The sequence below is a fragment of the Triticum aestivum genome, chromosome 5D, assembly GCF_018294505.1.
Source record: "Triticum aestivum cultivar Chinese Spring chromosome 5D, IWGSC CS RefSeq v2.1, whole genome shotgun sequence".
NCBI classification, from domain to species: Eukaryota; Viridiplantae; Streptophyta; class Magnoliopsida; order Poales; family Poaceae; genus Triticum; species Triticum aestivum.
Window position 1 is genome coordinate 445,235,573 of NC_057808.1, and position 12,720 is coordinate 445,248,292.

The 12,720-nt window shown below is 40.3% G+C and overlaps 1 protein-coding gene across 2 annotated transcripts; it reads left to right on the plus strand.

Annotated features, from left to right (window-relative positions):
* The first annotated feature begins 3,672 nt into the window (after positions 1 to 3,672).
* On the plus strand, positions 3,673 to 12,352 carry LOC123122572 (protein ACCUMULATION AND REPLICATION OF CHLOROPLASTS 3). 2 transcript variants are annotated; one of them, XM_044542784.1, is made up of 17 exons: positions 3,673 to 4,031; positions 4,536 to 4,591; positions 4,706 to 4,770; positions 5,571 to 5,705; positions 5,832 to 5,880; positions 6,592 to 6,704; positions 6,794 to 6,865; positions 6,952 to 7,062; positions 7,666 to 7,847; positions 8,736 to 8,996; positions 9,092 to 9,183; positions 9,264 to 9,634; positions 10,541 to 10,645; positions 10,728 to 10,865; positions 11,443 to 11,609; positions 11,735 to 11,875; positions 11,951 to 12,352. In XM_044542784.1, the coding sequence occupies exons 1-16, from the start codon at positions 3,808 to 3,810 to the stop codon at positions 11,790 to 11,792; spliced, it is 2,199 nt and encodes a 732-aa protein (XP_044398719.1). In that variant the 5' UTR covers positions 3,673 to 3,807; the 3' UTR covers positions 11,793 to 11,875; positions 11,951 to 12,352. The 2 variants fall into 2 exon arrangements, with proteins under 2 accessions (XP_044398719.1, XP_044398720.1); XM_044542785.1 differs by lacking the exons at positions 10,728 to 10,865; positions 11,443 to 11,609; positions 11,735 to 11,875; positions 11,951 to 12,352 and adding an exon at positions 9,832 to 10,422 and having other exon boundaries at positions 10,541 to 10,596.
* Positions 12,353 to 12,720: the final 368 nt, after the last annotated feature.

Sequence of the window (12,720 nt, forward strand, 5' to 3'; positions counted from 1 at the left end):
GAGAGAGAGATTCATTTGGTACCCTAAGGATTTGCTTCACCTCATTCCTTAGTATCTCCGAGCAGCCCTTGCTAAAAAAGGTAGAAGACTTGGCCAAATTTATTTTCTGTCCCGAAGCTTTATAATATAATTTCATCACCATTTGCTTTGAAGAACAGCAAACTATCGTCCACAAAAAGCAAATGACTCACCGACGGAGTTGACTGAGCCACTTTTATGCCACCGAGGTGCGATGACTAGAAATTTCTTTTTAAGAGGCATGAAAGGCCCTCCGCTGCCAACAAAAACAAAAATAAAAATCCCTTGATGGATACCACATGTAAGTTTAAAGCTCTCAAGTTTGTCATCAAACAAAACCAAAAATTTAACAGAGCTTGCCATCCCCATTATCATTGAGATCCAAGCTGGTGCAAACCCCAATTTTTCCATTATAGCCTTCATTCCACTCGACTCTATCGTCGGCTTTCATCATGTCCAGTTTTACCTCTCATAACCTATTTTTCTTAGCTTTGTTCTCTTCATGAAGTGCAAACATAAATATGCTAAGATAATGCATCAATGATCAGGCGGTCTGAAACAAAGGTGGATTGCTAGTCGGAAATAATCTCAAGAAAAATGGGCTTCAAACGATTAGATACCACCTTGGAAGCAAATTTGTACAGGACATTGCAGAGACTAATAGGACAGAACTGAGATAGGAGAGTGGGGTTAGCTACCTTTGGTATCTGAACCAAGATTGTCTCATTAAGCACTTGAACATCCTCTTCCCCACGCAATATTCTCAACACAATATCAGTGACCTCTTCTCCCACAAGATTCCAATTGTGTTGTAAACAATATGCGGTGGGCCTGAAGCTTTTGTTGAGAACATCTAGAAGATGGCCTTTTTCACTTGACATTAGAATAGGGAGCAAGTAGTTGATCGTTCATCATAGTTGTGACTTAAACCAAAACCTTATCATTGACCTCTTCCATCCCCGAAGTGCCTTCATCCGAGAACAAATCTTTGTAGAAGAAGGTTGCCAGATTTTTCATGTCCTCCCGGCCCGACGTGCTGGTTCCATCACCACGAGTCAACTCTTTTATTCCGTTTCTCTGCCTTCACATGCTCACATGTTGTTGGACGAACTTCGTTTTTCTATTGCCATCCAATCCTGGAGCGGTAACACATAAGGATTTCCTCCATACATGAGATCGAACAGATGGATTTGTCAGGATATAAATGGTTTTGTTTTTCATGACTAGCCCATCTTATACATGGGGCATCAAGTAGAGAGCTAACCCATCTTATTCGGCATTTCCTATTCGGCGCCTTCAGCGCCCGTTAACGTGCATTTTGTTAACTGGCGCTGAAGGCGCTCTTACGTGGGCCGACCCATATTATTTGTGAAAACTCCCCCCCCCCTCCCCCCAAAAAAAGAAAGATATAGGTTGGCTTCTAACTCGCAACCTCTGCGTTCGAAGGGATGAACACTAACCACCCGGCTATCCCACCCATTGTGAAACAATTTCAGTTTTTTCCTTTTATTTCTTTCTTAAGTCGTGGGGCTTTTTTTGGACATTTTCATTTGGTTTTTTTCTTGCTTCTCCCTTTTTCACTTTATTTAATGCACGGATTCTTAACAAATTCATGAACTTTTTCTTCAAAATCGATGAACCTTTTTTCCAAAATCCATGAACTTTCATTCAAATTCGTGAACATTTTTTAAAAAATTCATCAACTTTTTTCAAAATTGTAAACTTAAAAAGACGATGAACTTTTAAAAATTAAATGCATCTTTTCATATTTGATGAACATTTGTCAAACTCGATGAACATTTTTCAAATTTGATGAACGTTTTTCAAATTTGATGATTTTTTTTCAAAATTAATGATTTTTTTTCAAAATCGATGAACCTGTTCAATTTTTTTGTGAACTTTCCTTAAAAATTGATGAACTTTTCTTGAAACAGATGAACTTGTTTTCAGAATCAATGAACTTTTCAAGTAATTTTCAAATTCAAGTTAACATCTTATTAAAAGCAAGGTTAACTACTCCCTTCGTCCCAAAATATAAGAGCGTTTTTACACTTATTTTTTGGGACAGAGGGAGTGATATTGTTTTCTGCTAGTAAACTGCAAAATTAGTCTGGTCGAGTGGTTATTGCGTTAGGCTGTGGACGTGCAGTGCTGAGTTCAAATCCCAACTCTCCTACTGGTTTTCTTCACATTTTCCTTTTCGAGCAGGTGCCGGGCCGGCCCACTACGCAATGCTTGCGAGCACCAGAAGCGTTAATTGGAGCTCCCGGAAGCAACTAGTTAACGGTCGCTCCTTCGGGGAGCCTCTCAACGATCACTTGGGGGTGGGCTGAGAGCGAGCGCGCCATTTGGTGCGCTCTCAGCCACCGCCACATGTTGCACTCTTGGTGTTTTCTTCGGATTTTGTTTGTTTTTTTCACACGCATTTTTGGTTTTTTAGACCTTTTTCTGGGTTTTTTGGCCTTTTGGTTTTTCACCGGTCTTTATTAGCTTTTGGATGAAAAAAAATCCGAGAAAAAACGTATTTTCTTTTTTTTTTGTTGCTTCTGTGAGAGGCACAGTTTTGCTTTCGGGAGAGGCACAACCGTGGCTCCCAAAAACAGAAAAAAATAATTTTTTTTCTTTCGAGAGAGGCACGGTTTTGCTTCCGCGAGAGGCACCATTTTGCTTTTATGAGAGGCACAGCCATGCCTTTCGGAAATGGAAAAAACACGTTTTCTATTTTTTTTCCTTCCATGAGAGGCACGATTTTGCTTCCGTGAGAAGCATGGTTTTGCTTCCGCGAGTGCCACGGCCGTGCCTCTCGAAAAAGAAAAAACACGCTTTCTCTCTCTTTTTTCCTTTCGTGAGAGGCACGATTTTGCTTCTGCGAGAGACAAGGTTTTGCTTCCGTGAGAGGCACGATCTTGCTTCTGCAAGAGGCACGGCCATGCCTCTCGGAAATGGAAAAAACATGTTTTCTATTTTTTTTCCTTCCATGAGAGGCACGATTTTGCTTCCGTGAGAAGCATGGTTTTGCTTCCGCGAGTGCCACGGCCGTGCCTCTCGAAAAAGAAAAACACGTTTTCTCTCTCTTTTTTCCTTTTGTGAGAGGCACGATTTTGCTTCCGCGAGAGACAAGGTTTTGCTTCCGTTTTTTTAGGGGAAGGTTTTGCTTCGGTGAGAGGCGTGGCTCTCAGAAACGAAAAAAATGCATTTTCTTTTTTTCTTCCACGTGAGACACGGTATTTTCTCTGGTTTTTAGTGAAAAAAAATCATCAAAACCTATCAATATGGGATCTAGTTTTGAAGATTTCTACGCTAGAAATCCAAGTGAAAATGATTTAAGATTTGGACGCACGGTTTAAGAGATAAATGTTTTGAATAAACGGGCTTATACAAAAGGAAAAACTCGCAGGTTGCGACAAGTGGCACATATGCAACACGCCACTTGTTGCAACCTGGAGAGGGGGAAGTGATATTTGGAGGAGTACTCCTCAATTCAATTTCCATCTTATAATCCTCAAAAAACGAAAGGAGCTCCCATCTTATTCACATCTGGGCTCGTAAACTTTTTTTTCAAATTCGTGACTGGCCCATCTATACAGTAGGCCCGCTTAGAACAAGATGGGATTAACAACAAACATGTCGGCCCAGTACCACGAGCACAGTCAGAGAGCACTAACGACCAACGATTTCCCTTTTCGCTTTGCCTCACCGCTCACCGGCGGCTCACACCAGCCGCCGCACGCCGTCGCGGCGTACGGCCTCCAAGCCCACCGCCGGCCATTTCTCGCCTCCTCTTCGTCCATGGCGGCTTCGGTGCGAGGCGTCCTGATGGTCCCGCTCCCGCCTCCGCTCGCTTCCCCGCGCCGCCTCGCCCTGTCCCCGCGGAGGCGCCGCCGTCGCCTCCCCAGGGTCCGCGCGGCTGCGGTGGAGCCCGTCGAGGTGGTGGGCGTCGGGAGCCGGAAGGACGCCGTCATCGACTTCTGCCTCGGCTCCCGCACCCTCTCCTCCACCCCGATCCGCTTCTGGTACCGCACTGGAACCCTCGCGCTGCAGCGCAATGTGGTTTGGGATTTGGGCGTAGACCTTGTTTGAAGCAATGGCAGTGTTAGTTTTCGAAAATGTGGAACTGTCGGACCATTTTGCGTTCTCTTCCAGACAATGCCGATGGTGATTTAGTGTGTGGCTTCGGTTTCACACTAGCGCAGTAGCCGAATCGGAACCTAGTGTAGTGTTTTGGTCACAATAACTATTACTCCGATTCCTATCAATGCACTTCCAAAGGTTTATGTGGTGATGCGTTGGAAACTCCTTGTAAAAATTCTGCTGTGAAAATTAATCATGTGATGTGAGTTTCTTGTAACAAAATGGTGCACCTCAATTCAACACAAAACAGAAAAAGAATTGCAAGCAGCCCAATATGTTATCAAATTTTATAATGCTAGGCATGTGCGTCGTTTTCAGTACTTCGTAACTTGCCCTCATATGCTTTTCTTTGTAACGGTTAAGTCTTACATGTAGTTTTGTTTCAGGACAGTACATGTGGATAATTCTGAAGTGCAATTCATACCGAGAATTCAGGATACAGGTCAACTTTTCTGTGCCTTTACTTCTCGTCCGATTGTTTATTCTGCATTAACAATGTGTACACATGTTTTCTCTTCTAGTTTTTAGCATGAACCCGGCAGTTCTTTATTTTCAGAGACAGCAGTTGGAGTCTTGGAACGTCCCTTATCTCTTCATCCTTGCCCGTCGGCGGTTATTATTGTTTGTACACTTCCCATCTCTCTGTTTGATGTGATTTATTGTTTTCTTGTTCTTGTCAGAATATTAAGTATGCGTCAGTTGCTCTTTTGATATTAGAAATTTTGACTTATTTTTGTGTTTGATAATGTATTGTCATGTTACTAGTTCTGGCTGTGCTCATTTCTTTAGAAACAAACAATTGACCTTGACAACTTCAACCCATGTTGCCTGATTTCATTATAGTGCTGATTTCACTATAAATCTGTACTATCTCTTCTATTTATGTTGTGTTTAATTACTTTGATACCCACATAAGTAGAATGTCAATGCAAGAAAAGGTACTTAGCTTGGCAACTGTTAACAACCCAACTATCTGTCCAGAGCATGTTTCATGTTTCCGTTTGCCTGAGAGAGGTCCTGGTTCATGGATCAATTCTTGGTGTAAATTTAAGATTGTGATTTACCCCCCAAGATGAGAACACTCCTGAGCTAGATCCAGAAATTTTATATAGAGGACGCCAAGTGAACTGGCCAATTAACCATGTTGTATGCAGTGATACCCCCCACACGTTTCTTACTAGTGTTTGAGAAGCACTTCTAACAAATAATGGGATGAAATGACATTCTTGTGGGAAATGTGATCGAGCATTTTAGAACAAGAAGGTAAAATTGGTCTTTTTGGTGCTGATATAGGTGCCTCTGGATCACAGCAGATGATATGTTAACATGAACTTCCGAACACTATATCTTGCTACTGATTTTCAGATTTTGTCGGCTAAGATAGATTAAGATTTTCATCTTAAAGTGAATGCATTCTGTAGGTTGCAAGTGCCGGACAGGAGGCTGATCAAATCGCTGCACTGGAGCTTCTAAGTGCTACCAAATCTGCTGATAATCTGGCTGCATCAATATTTTTGAAGCCCTTTTGTTTCGAGGGACAAAGACGGCAATTGGAGGTGGCATACTTGTGCAGTGATATTTTTTGAAATGTGCATTGCTCCCTACAGCCTGCTTAAATAAATCAAGATTATTATATTGTCTTTTTGAGTTATCATTAACTGTTGTACTTTTTGGTTCTGCAGGCATCTGATTTGATTGTTAAATTTCAAGCATGCTCGAATTTTCACATTGGTAATCCATTTTCTGGCCTACCTGTTACAGCATGCTTTAACGCTTTTGCACTAGAGCTGAAGTAAAATTGACAATACTCAAATATTTTATGGAAACAAAAAACAATACTCAAAGAGGGCTTTCACTTTTTTTCTTTCTATTTGGATTTTATCTTTGCTTTGTTATGGATCTTGATATTGTGCTCGTCCCACCTTTTGCTTGTAGATAGAACGAGAGTAAAAGTAGGTTGACACATTTGAGCTTGTTATGTGTTTTTATTGAAGTCTTTGTACATGCTCATGACCCAGAAAAGGCGAGCCATACAGATGTCCCTTATTTGCAAAAACTAAAAAGAACCCGAGGGAGCATGAGCTTCTGGTTCACTTTGTAGGGATTGCAGAAGGGATGATATAGTAGCACTATGTAATAAGTATGTTGACTTTTTCTTGTGGTACTAGAGGTAGCAAAGTAGTAAGGATCAGTCATGTATTTTTACTGATCTACATTGAAATTATATTATGTAGTTATAAACTTGTAATAGTTTGTAGTGCAATTTAGTATCATATCAACTACACTTCAACATCTGTCATTAATCACAGCCCAAGACAAATGATATGTAGTTAAAATGGATTGGATCTATCCGGCTGCACTTTATAATATATTTTTGTATTTTAAATAAATAAGAAAAGTGTGCACGATCTTGACGAATTACTATGTATTTTTCCACCCCAGTTATTGAAGCTGATTCACTGCTTGAGACGGAAGTGGAAACTCTTGCTGAAGCTTTGGAAAGTGCCAATAATGCTGTCCTCTCAACTATTAGTATGATATCCATCATGATGTCGGTGAGTCTTAAGTTCTTTTCTGTTTTCTTTGTATCAAAAATATTATTTTACTATTCTAATTGACTAATCTCGTACCCTTGACATATCAGGGATTTAATCAAATGTTCTGGAGCTCCCTTGATGCACAAATTAAGGAAGTTGATCCTGATGAAGTAGGCAAAGTAATCTTCTGAATTCTCTTACTACTCAGTGGTATGACCAGCATGTGAGTTTGTTTCTTGATTCTTACAGTGTACAATTCTAACAGCTACTCAAAAGCTATGGGGAAGCTAGGGTTGGATTTGGTGCTGGTTATAATGTCCAATCAGCTATTAAACAGGCTGTTCTTCACTGTCCATTTCTTCGTGGTGGCATAAAGGTGCACACAATTCTCTATTTACACTATGAACTGTTAAATCTGCACCCACTCGTACCAAGAGTAAATGTTGCTATCACTTGTGCAAAAAGTAACTGTCTATTGTGTGTGTCTACACCCGTGAAAATTCTATAACCAAGTATTCAACCCCTGACATGTTGCATGTTAGTATACGATTCACGCAAGCCTGCACTAATGCTCCCAAATTCTGGATATGGTAGTAGATAACTAATCAGTTAATAAAGAAAAAGAAAAGAAATCTTCAATACTATTTTCTCTCTTATAATACTGGTTATGTTGGTGTGTATGATGATGGAAATATATATGCTGAACAAACAACTCATGTAGTCAGGTCCTTGTCACATTTGCAATCTTACTTTGCACTAGCCAGTTCATCTCAAGCATGTGGGAACCTGTTGTTTGAGGCTTTGAGCTCTCCCACATTAGAGTTATTAGGGCAATGCATTATTTGATTTTTGTATGCTTCTTATAACTATGATGAATTTCTATTGTAGGAAAACACTGTTCCTGCTCATAACTTATCTCTTTCTGTAACAATGTTCTGTTTTCTTGGCACTGATCTGGGTATACGATATTTTGATGTAGGACTTGAACAATGTTGTTTTTCTGTCGCTTACAACTTCCCGGGTATTGGCCGAGAGTGATATGATCTCCATTCTACACATCTTTCGTCGAGTTACTGGGTTCACTAAGGACATTATATTTTCTAGAAATTCTGAACCTGATCTAGAGCCAAAACTCATAGTAGTTTCTCTTCTAACAATTCGGTAAGCTCTTGCACAACAAATTTTACCTGATTGAGAAAATTCATACTTACGCCGACTCTTAATGTCTCATTCATTTAACTTGTCCAATCACATTGTCCCGCTACTTATGCATGTACTGAATCATGCTTTGTTAGTCTAACAGTATTCAGTTAATCTTTCAAGTTACATGTATTTCACTACAATCAACCTACACTTTTACGTCATGTCTCAACTATCCGATGAAAACAGAATAGCAGTCTGAACCTGTGAGCTTGGAGTGAAAAAAGGACATTTAATATTCATTAATCATCTATTACTTTCTAGCAGACATGATTGCCTCTTCAGTTTCTTATAGTTTCTATATCAGATTTTTTTGTTGGCGGGGAATATCAAACTTAGTATCCCTTTTAACTTTAATCTCATACTTCTAGTATGAAGTTGCCCGGTCCATGTCACTATGTGTTAGATAAATAGGTGATATATAGTAGATGCTTCAAACTGATTCATGGGTTTTGTTCCAGAACTTCTTCATGGTTTGAATCGCTATTTTTGTACAACTTTTAATGAAGACTATTTGTATTCAGAAGCTTACCGCCCCAAGTACAAACATTGTATACTATCTGGTGTTTTTTCCATCTTTGGTGATTAAACGGATTTCTTGCTATATTATCTTGGGGAAGGATATTCAGAAACAGGGGTGCCGGTTTTCATTGTTTCTTCTAATGGGGATAGCATTCAGACAACAATTGCAATTCGTGTAGTATCTTTTTCATAAGGCGTACTTGTTTTTAAACTGGGACGTACAAAAATTGCGTATTATGGTCTGGATTGCAGTTCTTTATTCAATGTTTATGCAGATAAGTAGCAGCATATAAATGAATGATAAATGTGCTCATTGTTCGTTTCCAGAAATGCCCGTGATGAAAATGTTGCCTCAGTAAAGGAGGGGTTTCTTTTGAGCATGGCTTTGCATTTTCCTTTTATATCATCTCTTATGGGAGGAGATACTCAGGAGCTTAGACAAGCTCGGTTAAATCACTCATTCAGCCAATTGCCTGACAGTGGATTGAGCTTAGCGGATCAAGGATTGCCAGAACATTTCAGTGTTTCTAATGATGCTACTGTTTCTAATTTACGTTCTGACAAAATAGAAAATATCAAATCTGAGAGGTAATGTACATACCCATCTTTTTATTTCCCAGTGAATATTATCCCTTCTTTAGTTTAACTTTCAGTTACTTGATGTTCATTGCAATCTCTCTTAGGGAATGTGATAACAGTAATGGGAGAATACATCCAGAGTTTAAAGAAGCTAATTTAGAGTCTGATGGAGAAACTAGTATAGATGTTGGCAGAGGTAAAATTGATTGCACTAGGTTCCCTATGCTTCTTTGCCTTTTTTGGTGGAGCATCCTAACTTTATTCTTCATTGACAAGAGGATCCAAGTTCACAACAGGAGCGTAATTTCTGGAGTAATGCCTTTGGTATCGCACAATTGTGGGCTAAAGAGCGGACCACAACAGGTAGAAGCAATAAAAGGAATGAGCTCGATTATATCACTCTGCCTGTTGGTGTAAAATCTCTTGAGGTTCAGTATGATCATTCTCCAAATACACAGCCTGAAACCCATAATGCTACCGATAGCACACCTCTATCTACTGGGCATGCTGTCTCTGGAACCTCACTTTCTGGTGTTGGTTTGGAGAAAGTGATGGAGATATGTAGTTCTGCAGCGGCATTTCTAAAGGGCAGAATGGATAAATCTCGAAAACGTGGTTCTGCTGCCAGCCGAGCTGCATCGATGCTCGTTAGTCCCTCCCTCGCTGTCTCTGTATATTTAGACTTATCTTGGATTTCTCCTGGTATAGTTTTGTTCTTAAGATTTAAGACTGCATTCTTCATCTGCAAATAGCTTGTGTATCCTAATCAAGTTAAGTTTTGTTCATCACATTTGAGGATGAGAACCGCCATCATGTTTTAGTACAACCTTTTTATTGCATGTAGGTTCATCAAATCGGATGCCTGGTTTCGCCAGCCCAAACTGGGTGCACTCAAAACCACCCTCCTAATTCCCTCTCCAGCTATTCATCATCATCATGTGTTGCAGTTGTTCCTTCGTATTTTTGCCAAATCAGACGCCTGGTTTTGCCTACCCAAATTGGATAATTGTGCATCAAAACCATCCTCCTAGGTTCCTCTTGAGCTACTCCTCATGTGTTGCAGTCGTTCCCTTTCATTTTTGCCATTGTTCCTATGGTGTGGCGACTCATCAGTTTCTCTCTCTTTGTGGTACTGAAATAGGTTTTCCATTTAGTCATGTGTGCACTGTGGAGTGTGGTGGGCAGCGGTGTTTATGCTGCAAGTACAACTTGGTTATTATTTGGTTCACAAGATACTGAACAAACTAATGTTCTTCTTTTTCAGCAATGTTTCTGCGATGAAATAGTGGTTTGAAACCCAAGCAAGTACACTAAGCTCCGTTTTAACTTGTCTTTGGAACTGTTGTCCATCTCCAGGGAAAAGCTTTTCATTATCAGTCATATTTGAGACACAGCTGCTTGTCATTGCTAGAACTGTGCATGATCTAAGCCTTTGGTAGATAATGCTCAATAGCCTTAACAAGTTGACATCTTTAGACTCTTGCTCATGTAATAAATTTATTGGCATGCCTAGGTTGCTGTATGACAACTGTACTCTCTTATATATCTTGTAGGATGCAGAAAGAGAACCCGAAAAAACATGGAGCCCAATAGTTGAAATACAGTTTGGAGAAGGGACTTACAGAGGGAGATGCCAAGAAGGTGTCCCTGAAGGAAAGGTGAAGCTCATTAAAGCACTTGATCTCTTCTAGTTGGCTGGCTGGAAGTATTACCAATCCTGTTTTCTTAACTTCTCTACAGGGACGCTTAACCTACAGTGATGGTAGCATCTATGATGGACTCTGGAGGTATGGCAAGAGATCCGGTTTGGGAACACTTTATTACAGTAATGGTGATGTATTTCATGGAACATGGAGGGACGATCTTATTCATGGAAAGGTAGGGTGCACTCAGTTGCCATCTGTACATGATACTTCTGAAATGTTCTAGTTAAATTATCTGAAACATGGTGATATCAGAAATTTCTGTTTAGTTATTAAATAGGCACTCTCCATGTTAGATTGTGCTTGTTCTTTCCATGCTCTATTTGATTAGTCTCATGATTACTTGATGAGAAATAAGCACTTAATGTCGGAATATAGTCCGTCAGCATACTTTGATAGTTTAATCAAATATTGCCAAGTGACCTGCGACAGTTAGAACATTTTAGATAGATTTGCTACCGAACAATTTATACTTGCTTTTCAATTTCATTTGCATAGCTTATATGTGCATCTTTTCCCCTTATATTCTTATGCACCAAAATCCTGTTTCAAGGCTTCATGAAAAGACTCCGAGTATTGATTTTGATTGCTTACTGTAACTGAACATGTGCTCAGCTGTATACTTTGTAAAATCTAATAGTGACATCTTGTATAGTATTAAATATTGACTACGTATTTGCATGTTGGTTTGAATATTGCAACCCTCTTTCAAGTTTGTATGTGAAGTTCTGAGATTTCCTTCTTCTCTTTAGGGTTGGTACTATTTTCACAGTGGTGACCGTTGGTTTGCGAATTTCTGGAAGGGGAAGGCTAATGGCGAGGGGAGATTTTATGCCAAGGATGGGAGTATACTCTTTGGCCATTTTCAAAATGGATGGCGTCATGGAGAGTGCCTGTTGATAGATGGGAATGGATCAAGGTGGTTCTCGTCTATTTCTCGTTTAAATGTGCTCTGGAATGGGTAGATCTGCAAAAAAAAAAAGAATAACTATACATTATTTTAATCTGACAAAATTTTGACTTTAATATGGATTGTGAGTACAGGTGGCTTGAAGTTTGGGACGATGGTGTACTTACCGGACGGACTAAATTGGAAGAATAGGATTCTGATTTCTCTGGACGTCACTGGCAATGCCTGCTGCTTAAAACGGGGAGGGCATGCTTCAAATGCTGCAAGACACCATGGTATGACCTTCTATCACACCTCATCCCTTCTGTGTCTAACATGTTGTTAATTTAGCCTTGCCCATCTGCCGATAGGTTCCCCGCTGGAAGCTTTGTTGAATGATGAAGTGATTGCGCTGATTTTTCAAAGCTTGTGCGCTGCACTGGTTCTCGGTTACCCCCTAGAGGTATGGGAGAGCGTTTTCTTCATACTTACGTTGTTCAAATTGGGGAAGAGCATCACAAGCACAAGTGCACCAAACAAGAAGTAGGCCTGCAGATTCATTTTCGTTGATAGCCGCCGTATGTTTCTTCTCTGATTAGCTAGGCTCTGTGCATAGATGAAGAAGCCCTTGTCTCCCACATTTGTTTCCAGTTGGATACTGGAGTTTCCACAAAACCGGGCAATGTCGCCTGTATGTATATATAGTGTCCACTCTGCATACCGATGTCGATGAGCATCTTCTTAAGTTTATTCATCTCCCGACGGTTCAGTCAGTGGGCGCCCGAGAATTTGATGATCGGTGATCACACAGACTGGCTACCAAAAAAGCGACACATGGTCAAATAGGGGAATCCCACGCGGCAGATTAGTGTCTCTGTTTCAGCTTGACTCGTTGGTTCAATGGTTGGACGGCCAGAAGCATAAGGACCCACCCGGAGTGAAACAGGGTCCTGGCAAAACCTGATTGGTGGACTATAAATAGTATGATCCTTCCTTTTCTTTTCTGATGATGGTCCGGATGAATGAATGAAATCCATCCAACCCTTGTGCTGTGCCTGCCCTACTATACAGGCAAATCAGTAGATAAAAGGACGGACGCTTTGTAGCTCAGGTAGTATAAAACAGATGCGCGAAGGATAAT